Source organism: Primulina eburnea, chromosome 7 (assembly GCF_022965805.1).
Source record: "Primulina eburnea isolate SZY01 chromosome 7, ASM2296580v1, whole genome shotgun sequence".
NCBI lineage: Eukaryota > Viridiplantae > Streptophyta > Magnoliopsida > Lamiales > Gesneriaceae > Primulina > Primulina eburnea.
Window position 1 is genome coordinate 4,158,067 of NC_133107.1, and position 18,515 is coordinate 4,176,581.

The 18,515-nt window shown below is 36.1% G+C and overlaps 2 protein-coding genes across 3 annotated transcripts; both read left to right on the forward strand.

Annotated features, from left to right (window-relative positions):
* Positions 1–3,436: 3,436 nt before the first annotated feature.
* LOC140836759 (triose phosphate/phosphate translocator, chloroplastic-like) lies at positions 3,437–7,314 on the forward strand. 2 transcript variants are annotated; one of them, XM_073202513.1, is made up of 12 exons: positions 3,437–3,857; positions 3,941–4,006; positions 4,099–4,164; positions 4,242–4,320; positions 4,877–4,997; positions 5,115–5,210; positions 5,569–5,681; positions 5,803–5,880; positions 6,004–6,120; positions 6,272–6,371; positions 6,458–6,558; positions 7,035–7,314. In XM_073202513.1, the coding sequence occupies exons 1-12, from the start codon at positions 3,580–3,582 to the stop codon at positions 7,050–7,052; spliced, it is 1,233 nt and encodes a 410-aa protein (XP_073058614.1). In that variant the 5' UTR covers positions 3,437–3,579; the 3' UTR covers positions 7,053–7,314. The 2 variants fall into 2 exon arrangements, with proteins under 2 accessions (XP_073058614.1, XP_073058615.1); XM_073202514.1 differs by having other exon boundaries at positions 3,710–3,862.
* An 840-nt stretch (positions 7,315–8,154) lies between these two features.
* LOC140836758 (homeobox-DDT domain protein RLT1-like) lies at positions 8,155–18,305 on the forward strand. The gene is made up of 19 exons (XM_073202512.1): positions 8,155–8,766; positions 9,130–9,594; positions 10,088–10,167; positions 10,591–10,881; positions 10,965–11,054; positions 11,169–11,333; positions 11,437–11,659; positions 12,316–12,416; positions 12,533–12,619; positions 12,885–13,037; positions 13,125–13,280; positions 13,810–14,019; positions 14,090–14,438; positions 14,520–14,689; positions 14,774–15,205; positions 15,373–15,975; positions 16,067–16,171; positions 16,341–16,604; positions 17,155–18,305. Exons 1-19 carry the CDS (start codon positions 8,640–8,642, stop codon positions 17,908–17,910), a joined length of 4,827 nt encoding a protein of 1,608 aa, XP_073058613.1. The 5' UTR covers positions 8,155–8,639; the 3' UTR covers positions 17,911–18,305.
* Positions 18,306–18,515: the final 210 nt, after the last annotated feature.

Consider the following 18,515-nt stretch of genomic DNA (forward strand, 5'->3'; position numbering starts at 1 on the left):
AAATTTCAACTATATATGTTATTGACACAAGAAACTGAAGTGGCTTCATGCGCGTGTAATTTCGATTATTATATTTTAATATTTTTCAAGACCAAAATTTATGTCTGAATCTATACATTCATGTAATTTATTTTCTCATAAAATAAGGATAATTCGAGAATGAATTTGATGTGTTTTACATATATATTAGAAATAATTTTTGTAAATTCTCGTACTCAATAATACATGTTTAATTTTTTAGATGTGAAAAAATCTGGAAAACCGTACGTGTGGATTTATTTATTTATTTTAAAAAAGAAGCTCAAGACATAAAGAAGTTGTAGATGGCTACCGAAACAATCAAATATGGAGACAGATAAAGATTGTTGAGTGTCACAAGATAATGCTTTATATTTTCCACCATAGCACATTTTATGGCCAACAACACTTCCTTTCTCCATCATCTACACTATTACTATCTTCACAATTATTTCTGTTTCTGTGTGTAAAATTGTAGATGAAATTTAATTTTATGTTGTTCATTAATATTTAATTTTTGCGCTTTAAAATAAATAGAAAAATATTATTACTAAAAATATAAATTTATAAAATTAAATTATAAACTATGAATTATTATAAATAATACAAAAAAAACAACTTTTACTCATTTTTTGAAAATTTGAGAGAAAATTTAAAAATAATAGGAATATTTTAGGTAAATAAAAATATATTCCACCGACCATATCAAGCTTATGTAATATAGATGTATTATTTTAAACCATTATATATATATATTTGAAAAAAAAAACTTATTTGAAACATTGTATTGTAGAACAATACACACACACATACACATTAAAAAAGTTATATATAATATATATATATATATACACACACATTAAAAAAAAACTTATTTGAAACGTTTTATTGTAGAACAAACAACTATTTTAGTTCAACTCCCACTAACGTTAATTGACAACTTGTAGTTGACAGCACCACATGCTGTGAGGTAAACCTGACGTCACATTAAAATTATTAAAATTGATACATTGTGCAATATTATATAAAATATGACAACATTGTGAGCAGAGAAGAAGGCACACATGCGTAGGTCCAAAATTAACATAAATTTTTTTCTACACTTAACTATATGGTATCACAACATTATATCCGAGCGTGTTAGTTTAAGATAAGATATCAGGTCGATATTCAATTATAACAAACTATTCCCTAATAAAAAAGATTAAATTCGATGACACAAGAGTCATAAATTTCTCATCTAATCGAACATTCAGTGGAAGTGTTAAGACTTAAGAAACACGCTTTCAAACAAACACACGAAACATATAATTAATAAAATGCAAAAAATTGATAACACAATATTTTGATCACTATAACACAAAACGAAGTGTAAATACCAACTCTCGTTATTTAAACACGATGAATACTGGATATCGACAATCAATAATCAATCTTCGGATCTATCAACTAATAAAACTAATAATATGATATAATTTAACAAATAATAAAGATGCAAACCAGGTTCAATTGACACAAGTTTCTCTAATATAAATATGTAATAGTAGGCCATGCCCCATTTCTGCAGAACCAAACTAGTCGAAGGAAGCCCAAAATGTTGGCATCTCTTTGAATTTTTGACAATGCATGTGAAATCACTTCTTTCGATCAACTAAAAAAAATTGGCCAAATATAATCGTTACAAGGATTTGAATAATAAGGAATCGGGTTTTTTATTTTGCAAGATTATTATTATCATGTGAGTGGAGAGAGATATTTAATGCAATTGATATATAATGTCATTACGAGTTAATTGATGAAATTGAGATGATATTAACCTAATTCGGGTTTTTTCCGATTCCTCGGCAGCGATACAAGAAGTGCTTGCGGTGAATGAATTTCTAGGACCAGAAGGTGTTTTTGATTGCCCAAATTAAAGATTGCTTAGGACAAAGCTTTTCTCGGTTTTTCTCATATGCGGCGCCAAGTTAATTCGGGAGCTCATGATAGACTAGCCATGTTTGCTTTTGATTGTGGTCATGAAATGATCTGGAATGTTTGGACGCGTTTCCCTGTTTGTTTACACGAGATTGTACTAAATGACATTATGCATAATTTTTTTTATTAGTTTCATGTTAGTCTATTTTTCAGATATCTTAATTTCATTAATTGATTTGAGACGACATCAGATATAGATGACAAATACTTGTGTGAGACGATCTCACATGTCGTATTATGTGAGACGAATCTCTTATTTGAGTCATCTATAAAAAAATATTACTTTTTATGCTAAGAGTATTACTTTTTATTGTATATATACTTTTATTTCCTATAACTAAAAAAATTATATTACATTCCATATACGATTACAAATAAGTTAATAAAAAAATGTAGCTCAGATATCATAGACAAACAAATACTTAACGAAACAATTGATTTTCAGTTATTATTCCTGAAATTAAAGGCTACTGTTGAAACTTTTTCCGGAATTTATAATATGTTTCTTGGAAAATATAAAAAATAAATTTAGAAGAAAAACAAGAAAATAATATTAAAAATTTGACGCAAATCAGGTATAATCTCTATAATTTGGTTAGAGGCAACTAGTGATGTAATCGAGTCAAACTAAACTCTTGAATGCTTTGATTTGACTCGTTTATAATGGAGTTGAGCTCGAATTTTATTTAATATATATATCCATGGTTCACGAGATTTTATCGAGCGTAAACATGTTGAGTAATTTAATACATTTTTAAGATATATATTTTTAAGTAAAAGTGTAAATTGAATTTGTTCATGAGCTAAAATAGTTTAAAGCTCGAATTTAGTTCATTTAACTTAACAAGGTTCGTTAAACAAACTCAAACAAATTTTTATCAAATCGAGCTCCAAATTAGTAACGGTCGACTTGGTTTATTTAGGCAACAGTCACTAGAACCAATCACACACTAATTTCTTTGTTTTGTTATTATTATTATTGTTTATAGTATATTATATCAAAAAGAGATGGTGAAGGGTAAAAAGGGAACGCTGGTGATAAAAATTATAAGGATATGGGAAAATCGGATTCCAAGGATTGGACAGGAGCAGCGCTTCCTCACGGACCTCTCGCTGCAGAGGATAAGATAAGAAGACCCAATTGATTGGGCTTCTCGCCAAACGAAATTACATTTTTAGCCCACATGCTTCATTATATAAAATAAAATTAGCGTTTCTTTAAATAATATGTATTTATTTGATCAGAAAACGAACATAAATAAATCATAATATAACCATACTTTTAGCATAGTCAATTTGGTTTGGGAAAATAATTTGATATGTAGCTGAGATACTATAAATCATGATTAATGTATTCTTAATTTATGAAAAAAAAGCAAATATTTAAATCCCAAATCATATTATTATAATAAAAATATCTTTACAAAAATATTAAATATTCCAACAATGGAAGCCGCTTCCATATATGTGATCCGCTTCTGTGGATAGGTGTCACTCGAAGCTGCTCAGTGCAAGCTACGATTCCCGGCGGCCCAATCCATTGTTCCTCTTTATGCAACTAACTTTTTGTTTCTCAAAGCTCTAATGGAGTCTCGCGTGATCAATGGAGTAGCCGTCCGCGGTGTTGTACTTCCCCCAAAGCCGGCGGCGCGACTCTATGGAAACTGTATTTTACCCACCATGAGGCTCAGCGGGAAGCTCACTGATGGAGGGAATTTGATATGGGGTAGGCAGCTCCGACCAGCGGTTCTGCTTGAGGCTTCTCCGACGACAGTACCGATTTCATTGGTGGCCAAGAGGGAGGGTTTCCAACCGTGCCACGCGGCGGCTTCTTCTCCCGCAGAGGGTGGCGATTCAGCCGGGTGAGGTCCGTTTTTCGGTTTCTCTGACCAGGAAAACCTTGGGTTTTCTATCTTTTTTTGTTTCTGACCCGTTTTCTTCGCAGGGAGGCCAAGGTGGGATTTTTGAAGAAGTACCCCGCTCTTGTCACGGGCTTCTTCTTCTTCATGTGGTACGCCTGTTGTTGTGTTTGACTAAGGCCGCGGAAACCATTATTTATCTGTCAGCGGGTTTTCTTCAAATGGTCGTGTCCTTGTTTTGTAGGTATTTCTTGAATGTGATTTTCAACATTATGAACAAGAAGATCTACAATTACTTTCCTTATCCGTAGTAAGCATTTTGTAAACTCTGCAATAGCTCCGATTTTGTGAATGGGTGGAAAATGAACTGAATACATTTCTGTGCAGTTTTGTGTCTGTGATACATTTATTTGTTGGTGTTATTTACTGCTTGATGAGCTGGACCGTGGGCCTTCCTAAGAGAGCTGTAAGTGATCTCTTACCGTTTTCTAACAGAATTAAGTTTTTATCGAGGGAAGAGTCTCTTCTCATGAAAGATTAATTTATTTTCTCTCTGGCCAAACCTGTGAAGCACGTGATAATCATTTTCGCAACTTAACACTTTATGTGTAAAGCAGGGATCGGGAATAAAGGGACCCAATTAATATGCAAAGCTTAAACATGTATGTTCATCGAGTATTTAGGCTGTGAAGATGTTAAAAATTAGCTACTGAGAACACATTAATGATATATAAAGGTGGAATACTCAAGAGAGTTTTGAACAAACTTGTGACCTAACTTTAGTTAGTTATAGAAACTACTTATCCCTGAACTTAGAGTCATGCTGAGGCGGCCTATCAATAATTATACATTATCACAAAGTCATGATTTACAGATACTGTAATGGAAGTGATTTAGTCTCAAATTCAGTGGCTTCTGATTTTAAAGATGCAGTTGATTGGTAGTAAAGGAATTTTGAGTACGTAAATTTTAATTTCTCTGTTTTTATTACTGTTCCAACGTTGGCGGTTATGTTTGCATAGCCAATGGACTCAACCCTCTTGAAGCTTCTCATCCCTGTTGCTGTATGCCATGCCCTCGGCCATGTGACAAGCAACGTGTCGTTTGCTGCAGTTGCGGTCTCGTTCACTCACACAGTCAAAGGTCTCTATCAATTTTCTTTCAAATGATCAACTATGGAACTTTTGTGATACTGAAGCAAATTGTAATTTATACCCGTGGGACCTGTCATATCTCCCTTTTGTTTTTATTTTGGATCAGCGCTCGAGCCTTTCTTCAATGCTGCGGCCTCACAATTCATTCTTGGACAGCAGATACCTTTTGCTTTGTGGCTGTCACTGGCCCCAGTCGTCATTGGTAAGATCTGTATTCTTTAACTATATGCTTCCTACTTATGATCGTGTATACTCATAGGCACCACTTGATTGTGTGGTGTGATGATAAAAAATGTATTATATGGGATAATAAATCAAAAGATATGGATAACAGATCGATTCGAGCCGAACACTGATGAAACAAGGATGGGGAAACAATCCATGTCTAATTATTTTCACCAAATTGTGTCATAATAAATATTTCATGATGACTTGCCAAGTAACTTCAATCTTGCTGGACACGAGTTTTAGCATGATCATGCATATTAAGCTCGAGATATTGAGTTCAGAACATGTATATATTGTACCACTCTCACTGTTAATTTTACAAATTAATGCAGGTGTATCAATGGCATCACTGACTGAACTGTCATTCAACTGGCTTGGATTTACTAGTGCTATGATTTCCAATATCTCATTCACCTACAGGAGCATTTATTCGAAGAAAGCTATGGTTATGAGATAATTTTTTACAGTATTATCTTATGAGGATTCCCTCACAAATTATGATACAGTTGGAACCTATCTACCTGTAATACTGATAATTGTTTTTCCCGTCGAATGCTTTTTTGCAGACTGATATGGATAGCACTAACTTGTATGCCTACATTTCTATAATTGCCCTCATTGTTTGCATTCCACCAGCCATAATTGTAAGTACTAGAAGATAAATGACAATATTCTTCACCTAATACCCTTGTCTAGGTTGTATTTCCTTGGATATTTCGTTGTTCTTAATCTTGTTCTTTCATCTTCTCTTCTGTGCAATCCCATAGTTGGAGGGACCTCAACTGATGAAGTATGGTTTTAACGATGCGATTGCTAAAGTAGGTTTGACCAAGTTCATCACGGACCTTTTCTGGGTTGGAATGTTTTACCATCTCTACAATCAGGTTGGGATCTTTGACAATCCCAAAAGGCTTTTGTCTGTTGACTGAATGGCATAATAAGTTGTTTTGGCATCACAGACACAAAATGTGTACTTGTTTGTTGAATAGTCACTTTTCACAAGCTCTAATAGCTTTATTTTTTCTCCTACCTCAGCTGGCAACCAACACTCTAGAGAGAGTGGCTCCGCTCACACATGCAGTTGGAAATGTCTTGAAGCGTGTTTTTGTGATTGGCTTCTCAATCATAGTCTTTGGTAAGCTTACTACTCTACCTGACCTTGGCTCTTTATAGTCTATGAATTGATGTGATGCGAAACTTATTCTATTTCAAATCATACAGGTAATAAAATTTCATTGCAAACTGGTATTGGAACCAGCATTGCAATTGCTGGAGTTGCACTCTACTCCTTCATCAAGGCCAAGATTGAAGAAGAGAAACGAGTAAGCTTGAATCTGTGAAATTTACAGTACTCCGCGTGGTAGTAGTTGGAATCTTTTGACACGCATTGGCAAAACTTCTGATAAAGAAAATGAGCTAGTAATGCAGTAAATTTCTTAGAATAGGCTAGCAAACACAAACGTAAATTACCTGTGGGTGGATTAATAACACCAGGCCTAACTCCTAACCTTGAGATTCAAAACTTCTACTTGTTAATTTGTACGAGTTTTTTAGTTTGTGTCATTATATGATCAATGTTGGAAAATGTCTGACGAAGAAGGAAGGAAAAGTTTACTGCCTACTGATAATCTTTGAAAATTATTGAGTAATCTTTGCATGCCCTTGTATGGAAAAGCCTAAAATCTTTCAATATTTTAAGCACGCCATATGTTTTTCATCTTTAGTATGAAACGAATATACGGTTTACTTTCGATATGTTCTGTCAGTACCCATAATTCAATTTCACTCGTTGTGGCAGCAAATGAAATCTGCTTGAATACTGATGTGAGGCTCGTGGTGGAAACCTCGATGTATGTTGCAACATTCTTTCACGCAAAACCGAATGAGCCATCAAGAACATTCAGCCAGGTGGTGCAATTAGTTCTTGTATCGAGCCTCTCTATCTTCAAAGTTTTGGATATCCTGTAATTTCCGATGATTTCCTAATGTTCAGAATAATATATGAATACATCGAGTTGTCAACATTGTGATCACAAGCTTTAATGAGTTTAAGTGATGAGAATGCTTATTTTGTTTCCTGTGAGTTTACCAATTTCTGTGAAATTCATTTTGTATTCTAAAACTTGCTTCAATATAAGCACGCTCCTCAAGAAATAATTAAAACCAAACGAAATGTTCTATCGAAAGTTGAGTTGATTGGTGGGTGGGGTGGTACAAATAATATTTCCATCTGTTCGTTTTTTGTAGTTCAATTTTATGAAAAATTAAATAACTGAAATTCTATCCAATTTGAAAATTGCATCTGATCCAAGTAAAACAAATGTGAAAGATTTGTGAAGATGAAACACTCTTCGGTGAAGGTGGACATGCCATTTGAACAAACTCAGCTCGATATATATATTTCTTTAATTAATTGGAAATCAAATAGACTTTAAGTTCATACTATAGAATCGATTAATTATTTTGTTTGGGGGATAAGTATCTCGGCGGGATTGACATACCCCTACCTATATATATATATATATATGAACATGTAAAAATAGAAGAGACGTTCTCATAAATTTTTATCTGTGAGACGGGTCAATCCTATCGATAATCACAATAAAAAATAATACTCTTAGCATAAAAAGTAATATTTTTCATGGATGACCTAAACAAGAGATATATCTCATAAAATACGACCTGTGAGACTGTCTCACACAAGTTTTTGTCAAAATAGGAAACCAAATGAAGAAAATGAATGAGCTAAAACCTCCACTAAACAAAATAAACTGATAACATCATGTGAATTAGTGTTCTCTAGGGAAAAGAAAACAAAGTCATTTAAAATATCAGATTGATAGATGCAAAGCCCAAAACATCTGGTTAGACCAGAGCCATGGAGATTACAAGTCAAGAAAACCCCAAAATACCCAGAAAACAAATATGAACTTTCCAATCTCTTAGAATGAATCAAATCTAAAATAAAAAATAAAAAAGTGTCGTGGAGTCAAGTCCATTACACCACCCCATGTTAATTTTGAATCGTAAATTTTTTTAAAAAAGAAGAAAAATGTTTCGTGTTAGAGGCAAGAGAGGCTACTCCTATTTCTACTATAATTACTGTTCCTTTTGTGTTGCTTTTAATTTCTAACATTTTGATTTATGTTATTATTATTATTTTTAATTCAATTCATCATTGGATCTCGATATTCTATCGTTTGCATCTGCAATCACAACCGTCTCTATAAATTTCCAATCTTTATTCTTATTTACTTGCGATGATGTTCTTATTATTACTTTATCTCGTGTGGGTCGAATTCCAATCGTTTTTTGTTTTCTTTCCTACCAAGATAGGGACGAATTTTTTCGTTTCTTTGTTTTTTGGGCAACTCTAAAGTTCTAGGGTTTGATTGGATCCGGGATGGAGGCGGGTTCTGAAGGAGAGATCGATAGGAACGTTGATCAGAGCCAGACGGAGGGTTCCAAGAGGCCTAAGCGTCAGATGAAGACGCCCTTTCAATTGACAGTTCTTGAGAAAACTTATTCAGGTTTTTTGTTTTTTTTTATATATTGTTCTTCATGGTGGTTTTGCTTTGTGTGTGAATTGTGGGTTTTTATTTGTGGACTTTCTTGATGTTTCAAGTATTTTGTTCCTCTTTCTAAATTTGTATTTTTCTTTCTTTTTTTTTTTTGGATGAAGATGCGCAATTAATTGTTATGTCCTTATTTTGTTGTTCCCAATTTGAGTGAGTTGTTCACATTACAATGAGATTAAGTGAGCTACAATGTATATGCTAAATGTTTATTTTTTGAGTCACTTGTGTATATACTGATTATGAGTTGGTCTGTGTGGATGAAAATCTATTTTTGAGTAATGTCATTTTGTCTTTCCTAATGGATCTTTAATGCAGTGGAGATGTATCCATCTGAAGCAACCCGCGCCGAATTATCTGAGAAACTGAGCTTAACTGACCGACAATTGCAGATGTGGTTTTGTCATCGGAGATTGAAGGATAAGAAGGAGGCAGTAGGAATGGGAGCCACAAAGACAACGCCTTCTGGGTCAGTTGGTGGTCGGAAGGATTTGTCTGAATCCCCAAAAGAAGAAAGGATGGCTATTGAGCCGGGCAGTAGGCATGGCTCTGGCTCCGTCTCGGGCTCGGGCTCGGGCTCGGAATCGAGTTCGAGCCAGTTTGATAATGGTGGCGATATGCCTATGGTGGCAACAGGGTATTATGAGGCATCTAGGACAAACATGGAGCATAGAGTGATAGCTTGTGTGGAGGCACAGTTGGGAGAGCCACTAAGAGAAGAGGGACCAATGCTTGGCATTGAGTTTGATGAACTTCCTCCCGGTGCATTTGGGGCACCCATTGGTATATTTATTTCCTACTACTACTTGTCATCTTTTGAGAGATTTTGTGTTGTTTAAATCGGTGTCTAGTAAATGATTTGCTATTGTTTATTAAAGCAGCAAGTTTATTTTTGTAAATTACTCACTGTTGTAGAGTCTGTTAAAGCAAGATATCCTTGGACATGAGAGTCTGGGAGTCTCTCAAGATTCTTCCTCTCTGTACAAATGTCAGATGGACCATTTTAATGCATAAGAATTAGCAAAAGATTTTTAACTGTTTAATGAAATAAGAGTCTAAGACTCAGCGCTAAATGATGGTTGATGTAAACTTGATTTCTTTAATCTTGAGTACAAGATTGTTGAATAAGATGAATGTGAGCAGTGCCAAAAAACAGATGCAGTGTACCCTGAATTGGCTCTGTACCAGCCGATGTTTTATACCATGTTCTAGTTTTATACAAGTATGGAAGAGTGCCCTGATGTGTATTGCTGATGTGACTCTTTGTTGTAAACAGTGCCGGCAGAGCTGCAACATAGATATAGACATTCATACGACAGCAAGTCATATGGAAAATATGATGCGAAACACATCAAAGTTCGTTCTCTATCTTTATATTTGGATTTACATTTGGTTTATTAATATAATTTTTAAATGTGTATAGATAATGTTGGTTTACCTTCCTAAGTGAAGTCAGCTGACTCTCTTGATTGATGCACATAATCTATGTTTTTCCTCCGACCTGAAGGTCACACAATGTTGGTTTCTCTCTCCTTAATTGGACCATTCATATTACATGCATTTTTGTAAATCATGCCTGTTTCTTAAATAAGTTCCTTGCATTATTAGTGGAACTGTTATGTATGAATTGTTTTGTTACGTTAATTTTTTCTACTGAAAGGAACACTGCAAGGCGAAAAAAAGAAGAATAAATGGAGCATGTATGTTCCACTAGACTGCAGAACAACACATGCCAATCGAATGAACTGATGGCTCAAGTTTTGTCAATTTGATTTGCAGGCTTCATCAAATGGTCCCCATGAAATCATAGAGTCTCAAGTTAGGTCCGATGCGTACAGGAATGTGGCGCCTTCTTCCTACTATGACTCGCCTTTTGATGATGGCAGTACAGCAAAAAGTCTTTCAGTTGTCCATGAGAATGGGCATATACCCAGGGAATATGGTATTGGTGGACTGAGTGTTGAAGTAATTTCTCAGTCAGGCAGGCAGGTCCAGTTTGCCTCATCTCCGAGGCATTCTAGCATCATTGCACATAATGATGATAATATGCAAATTGACAGAAAACGCAAGGTACTTTCTAGAAGATGGAATTTTTTGTTGCCAAAAATTTCTACATGATTCTACTGCGAATCATAGTTAGTTACCTTGTACAGAGTGATGAAGTTCAAATCGGAAGAGAAGTTCAAGCCCATGAAAAGAGGCTTCGGAAAGAACTTGAAAAACAAGAAATTTTAAGGCGTAAGGTTAGGACTTTGCAATTTATGCACTGGACAAATTATTATTTAGTATTTTGCAAAACAGTATGTTAAAAGATTCTTCTTTGGCATAAATCTGGCACTGCATGTTTCACTTTCCAGAGGGAGGAACAATTGAAGAAAGATACGGAGAGGCAAGACCGTGAAAGACGAAAGGAAGAGCTGCGACTGATACGTGAACAGCAGCGGCAAGAGGAGAAATTCCAGCGTGAAGAAAAGCGTGAAATGGAACGGAGGGAGAAATTTCTGCAGAAGGAGCGTTTACGAGTATTGTTGAACTATCTACTACTTTGTTTGCGTCTTCATTTTTACTTAATTTTATCTTGATTGGGTTTTTAATTGACTTGCTTCCTATATTCTCTCTCTCCAGTTGGAGCGGAGGAAACAAAAAGAAGATCACCGCAAGGAGAAGGAAGCAGCGAGACAGAAAGCTGCAGTGGGGAGAGCAGCAGCACGCAGAATAGCTAAAGAATCCATGGAGTTAATAGAGGATGAACGTCTGGAACTTATGGAACTGGCTGCTTCCAGCAAAGGACTACCTTCAATTGTTTATCTTGATTATGACACTTTGCAAAACCTTGAGTCGTTTCGAGGTTGGTGTTGCTTTCCTTGAATGTGAGATAATATCCTTTGAGTAATGATCCTAATGAGTGTTTTCGAGAACCACTTCGCTCTTTTTGCATTGTAAGCTCTGAAAGATTGGGATTGAAGAATTTTTTATGCATGTGCTTTAATTTCCATCTTCACAGAATTTGAATTTCTTGTTTCTACAATCCGAACTTAACCAGGAATAAACATGTCTCATACATTTTTTAAGTTGTTTGAGATTCAACAACGCTGAGAAGATATTTATTTTTAAAACTCTGAGTTTTTTTGTTACGAGTCTCTACTGGACATATGGAATGCCCTGTAAAACAAATCAAACATATGTTGTGCTGCTGTCACGTTTTCTTAAGACTAATAAGCTGATCATAGTCGTGTCCCACGGACTAGAAGTGTTTATTTAACTTATTTATTGCCATGCTGGCTTCTTTTTATGCTATAGATCAATACTTTGTGGCAGGTTTCAGATTTGTAGCTGCATTACATAATTGTATTTGTATTAAACTTCCAAGGGTGGCCTAGGTCCTTTATTTTATGTGTTTTCATTTCAGCTATGTTTCTTTAAATGGATTTTTCTTGCCTCTTTTGCTCGTTTTAGTTTGTCAAAGTTTGTTGTCATTAGTTTTTGAAATTTTGTGTGATTCAGAGAACATGCGTGAGTTCCCTCCAAAGTCTGTTCAATTGAGACTGCCTTTTGCTACTGAACCTTGGGTTAACTCAGAAGAAAATGTTGGAAATCTACTGATGGTACGCAAATTTGATTTTGTTGTAATCTGTTCTCTTAAAAACACATGGATGCAATTTATCTGCTTTGAAGTACTGAAATGATGCTTTGAAGTACTGAAATGATATTGCTCCTTCAGGTCTGGAAATTCTTTGTTACATTTGCTGATGTTCTAGGACTTTGGCCTTTCACTCTCGATGAATTCTTGCAGGCTTTCCATGACTATGTGAGTTATTTGAATGCGCTTTGACTTCAATCCGATCTCCAGTTTCCCTTTGTCTTTTTTTCCCCTTTTCATTTTAGTTATAATGGTCTGTAGGATGTGTATTTCCTGTGTGTAGAAAGTGCGAGCTCCAATTTTTCCCCCTTTTTCCCCTTCATCTCTCCTTGGTTTGGGTGCAACCCTCGCCTATGTTCTTTCCATCTGTCTCTCTCTCACTCGTTTGTATGTGGTCCAATCTCAGTTGTTTATGTTTCCTTCCATTTCTCAGGATTCAAGACTGCTTTGTGAGATACACGTTGCACTTCTCAAACTCATTGTAAAAGATATTGAAGATGTAGTGAGAACTCCATCTGGCGGACCTGGTACAAATCAATACAGTGCTCTTAATCCTGAAGGTGGACATCCTCGTGTTGTTGAAGGGGTAATTGTTCCATCCTCTTTCATAGCTTCTAATTTCATTGTGTAGTTTTTTTTGTTTTTAACCCAATTGGTCTAATCATCATCGCAGGCATATTTGTGGGGGTTTGACATACGTAACTGGCAGAAGCACCTAAATCCATTGACATGGCACGAAATATTACGACAATTTACACTCTCTGCTGGATTTGGGCCCCGGTTGAAGAAAAAAATCAATGACCGTGTTTCTGTAAATGACGTTAAAGAGGTAAATGATTTGCTACATTTGTCTCAATGAGTTCTATAAATAATGGCCCCTTGTGTTTGGGTTACCAACATAAAGCCAAAATTTATCATAATTATGGTTTGCGTGAACTTTTTTTCCGGCAAATCATGTATATTTTAAATATTCTAAATTCTAATCCAACTTCTAATTTATTTATTTTTATGTTATTATGTGATGCCGCTGTCTGATGTTTTTTTGATAGTATTAGACATCTACAGTAAAATTCTCTACAGTGATACAATATCAAGCATTCATCTTGTTTGCACAACATTTTTTTGATAGTATTAGACATCTACAGTAAAATTCTCTACAGTGATACAATATCAAGCATTCATCTTGTTTGCACAACATTTTCCTTAAACTCTTTCCCTAGAAGGCCCTGATGTTTTATTGTGTGCTCAACCTAGAACATGACCCCTTTCTCATGAAACCCCTGCATTACCTCTGTACAACTATAGAAGCACGCTGTTGAATGTGTAATCGTCACCATGATAACCCTTGTTATCCTCAGAGTAAAAGCTGTGAAGACATAGTGTCCACTTTGAGAAATGGTTCAGCAGCGGAGAATGCCATTGCAATTATGCAAGAAAAAGGATTCACCCTTCAACGCAAATCAAGGCACCGATTAACGCCAGGAACTGTTAAATTTGCTGCTTACCATGTTCTTGCTCTTGAAGGAAGCAAAGGCTTAAACGTTATTGATCTTGCAGAGAAGATTCAGGTAAATAATAGCTAGTATTGTTGTGTGCTATATTTCCTCCCCTGTTTATCTAATTGTATATCTGTTGTAGAAATCTGGGCTTCGCGACCTGACAACAAGCAAGACTCCTGAGGCCTCTATATCTGTTGCCCTATCAAGGGATCCCATACTCTTTGAAAGAATCGCTCCTTCAACATATTGTGTGCGGCCAGCATTTAGAAAGGATCCAGCTGATGCTGAATCAATAATTGCTGCTGCCAAGGAGAAGATACAGAAATATGCACATGGCATTCTGTCTGGTCAAAATGTTGATGAAGAAGAAAGAGATGATGATTCGGAAAGTGATGTTGCCGAGGGTGCAGAAGTTGATGTTGTGGCTACCCCATTTGATGGAAATGAAAACGGCGAATGCGACAATTTTGGATCCTTCCCTAAGAATGGTAAAAACAAGTTCACCAATTTTGAATCGATAATTTGTTACTAGTGCTGATAATCGAATAATCTTGTTCATGATTGAACAGTCAGTCTTGATCCAGATGTTGAGATTGATGAAAGCGGATCAGGTGAGCCCTGGGTCCAAGGAGTGACTGAAGGAGAATATTCTGATCTATCTGTTGAAGAGCGTCTCAATGCCCTTGTGGCATTAATTGGTGTTGCAAATGAAGGAAATTCAATTCGTGTAATTCTTGAGGTATGACATATGAGGATATTCTAGGTTGAACGGGAAATCGAATTCTAGTCTAATCTTGTTTCTCCCAAAAAAAAATTGTTGTAGGATCGGATGGATGCGGCAAATGCTCTTAAGAAGCAAATGTGGGCAGAAGCACAAGTAGATAAAAGGCGAATGAGGGAGGAGATTATTTATGATCTACAAACAACCACTTTAGAAAAGGATGTGTCTTCTGTTGTGGCTGGGGATGCTCATATTTCCATTGAAACTCCGGCTCAGGATGCAGCTATGGTTCAGTTTGTAACCCCTCTTCAGCAGAATGGGTGTTCATCAGAAAGGTCTTGTTCGCAGTTAAAGTCTTATATAGGTCATAGAGCAGAAGAAATGTATGTTTATAGGTCCTTGCCTCTTGGTCAAGATAGAAGGAGAAATCGCTATTGGCAGTTTGTTGCTTCAGCCTCTAGCCTAGACCCTGGTTGGGGCCGAATATTTTTTGAATCACCTACCGGCTATTGGAGACTTATTGATTCTGAGGAGGTTTGTAAATTTTCAAATTTCTTTTATTATGTGTTTTTCCATTTTCCTGTTCTTTAAATGGGTTGGGAAAAAGGAGAGAAGCTGTTTTAGATAATAGGTATGATCAGCGTTTTTTTTTCTTTTACGTTATTATGCTTTAATTTTAATTACAACTCTTATTTGTGTAGGCATTTGACACTCTTCTGAAATCTTTGGATGCTCGCGGGACTAGAGAATCTCATTTGCACATCATGTTGCAAAAAATTGAGCTCTACTTCAAGGAATGTGTTCAGAGTAATCAGTTCCTTGATCTTACGGACCAGAGTAGAAACGAGGGTGAAGATGTAGCTTTTGAAGTTATTTCTAGCGTAGCTAGTGCAAGTACCGAGAGTCCTAGGAGTGAGTTTTGTGGTACTCAATCTGATTCCTGGGAACCATCTACTTCCTTCAAAATAGGTTGCAGAAAGAATGAGTCAAAAGAAAATAACCTTTTGAAGAGGTATGAAGAGCTGCAGATTTGGACATGGAAAGAATGCTTCAGTTCTGCAATTTTACGTGCCCAGAGGTATGGAAAAATAAGGCGCTCGCCTCTTCTGGGAACTTGTGATGTGTGCCTTGATACGCATGATGCTAAAAACGACCTCTGTCCTCACTGTCATTGGATGCATAGCCATGTTGACGACAGGGGAAATTTCACTGAAAACAATTTAATAGATAGGATCAATATAGGCCGTTCAAACTCAACTTCACCGATTATTAGACTGATCAAGGCCGTTCTAACTTTGCTTGAGGTACAGATCACATTGTTTCACATGAGTTTTATTTTGTTCTTGACTTGCCTAGCAGGCTGTGTGACTAATTACTCCCATTCTACTACTGCAGGCATGCATTCCCTATGAGGGTCTTCATTCTTTTTGGACTGAAGAATGTAGGAATTCTTGGGGATTGAAGCTGCAGAATGCTTCATCCGTGAAAGATCTTTTACAGGTTTTCAATCGTATCAATGCTAAATTGGCTTATTTTTGTCGGCTTACACATGCCTTGTTTTATTACATATTATGCCATAAACTTGTATCATGCGGAATCTTCACTCTCTTCTGTTTTATTCTAATTATTGTCAAGTAGAGATTGTCAGAAGTTCCAAATTTTGTTTCAGCTCCTGACTCAGTTTGAGGGTGCCATAAAGCGTGACTACCTATCAGCAGATTTCGAGACAACAGAAGAATTATTGTGCTACTGCGCCTCGTCTAGGGGTGCTACATATGAATATGTCTGTTCTGGGTCTGTTCCTCAGCTTCCTTGGATACCAGAAACAACTGCTGCTGTGGCTCTGAGGCTTTTTGAGTTAGATTCATCTATCTTCTACACTCCAAATCAGAAGGCCGAGTCTCATGAGGAAAAGAAAGTGGGAACTCTTACAGTTGAGTTTCCTTAATCTCTCTCCCTCTTCCCCCTCCCTCTTTCTCCTGTGCATTTTTTCTAAATGTTTTTTTAACTTTGACCTTTACTCTTTTTATGGATTTCAAATCTGTTTTGGGATTTTTATTTTCAAAGGAGTTTCAAAATCTTCCTCTCTCAATTTAAATTCTTTTATTCATATTTGTGTGATGTACAAGTCCACTCGATGTTGATTTCATTTGAAATTCAAACTCGAAATGATTCTCGAATCATAGCCCTTCTATTTATTTTCCGTCCATCGCAATGCAACCTTTGAAGAATTATAGGATACTCCATGCATTCACCAGGATTATATTTACTGCAATCACAAAAATTGCTTTGAGGTTTGCCATTTTAATGACCGACCTCAATATGCAAAACTTATGTTGGCCCTAATGTAAGATTTTCTGGCTCTACCCATGACTTGCCTCCGTTTTCTGTACATCTTAGTTGGTAAAGAAAAGTAAAATTTCTTGTCTTTTCAACTATTTTCCTGTATTCATGTTTTCATCAACTTATTCTCCTGCATTCAGAAGTCAGCTTTAGGGCAAGCTTTCTCGAACGATGTTGAAAGGACTGAAAGGTTGGAATTCGATAAATATGGTCTCATAAAGGAGGATAGCCGTGATCGTCTTCATGACACTCCGAGTAGCTTTGGATATAGGGACGTGCGAAAACGTGGGGGTGGTCGCCAATGTAAAAAGTCACAAAGAGGAGTTAAACGTCCAACATCTCAATCTAGCAGGCGGAGTATGAAACAAGGTGAGACATTGACTATTCTTATGCAGCAGCAGAGAGTAAGAACAAATGGACAGAGGCATGGGCGTGGTCCAAGGACAATCAGACGAAGGAGAACAGAGAAGAAGGCTGTTGCAGAGATTCTGCAGGATTGCTTAGATAATGAGAGCACCCTCAAGAATAAGGCGGAGAAACCTAGAAATTCTGAAAGAGAGGAGTTGGTTAATTTAAGCATTAAAAACGTTGGGATTGAAAATGATGACAATAGTATTGGCATGGAAGCTGGTGATACTGATGATGATTCCAACGAAAACCTGTATGAGATGGCAAGGTGGGGAACATCACCTTATGACGCTACTCCTAACAGAAGTAATGAAATGATGGAAATGAACGAAGAGGAAGAGGACGAGGAAGCCGAAGAAATTGAAAATGAAAATGGTTTCGAAGAGGAAGGTGAAAATATGGAACTCAATGATGATTCGGACAGAGATGGAGATGAGAACGGTGATGAGGTATCAGAATCTGCAGTTTCAGGGGATTACAGTGACTGAGGTCACAAAATCTTGGAGATCAAATCGTAGAACTTAACTGGGTGGTCAGGCAAGGTAAATCTGACGTTCCTTTTTATCGATCGCAAACTACCGATGAGTTTCTTGATAGGTAAATTTGTATAGACACACAAATTTCTTAGCCACATATAAGGCGAGGGTAACAGCAGACGCTACTAGCACAAAGCCATGGCTGGCTGCACTATTTGAGAGACCGTCTCGGAACATCCGTCAGTTGGCTGCAACAAAGGCGAACTATTTGTTGTAAAACTGCTTTGATTATTTCGGGGCTATGTATATATTTATTACTATCTATCATGATGCAGTGAATCATACGACGTTTGTATCATATAAATTTTGATGGTATTAGAATATTATATAGTTTGACTCCATTATAGTTGAGAAGACAATTTTGGGGTGAGAACTCTTTCTTTTTTTTTTAAAATTTTTATTTTATAACCGAACGTCTTTAAATTTTACTACTAAAGATTAATTTAGATTAAGAAATAACAAAACCAATTCCAAAAGTTTCAAATTTATGATTTTTTAAAATTTTGGTTTTCGGCAAAAAATGAAAAAAGGAAATGACATTGCACATAAGATTTGTC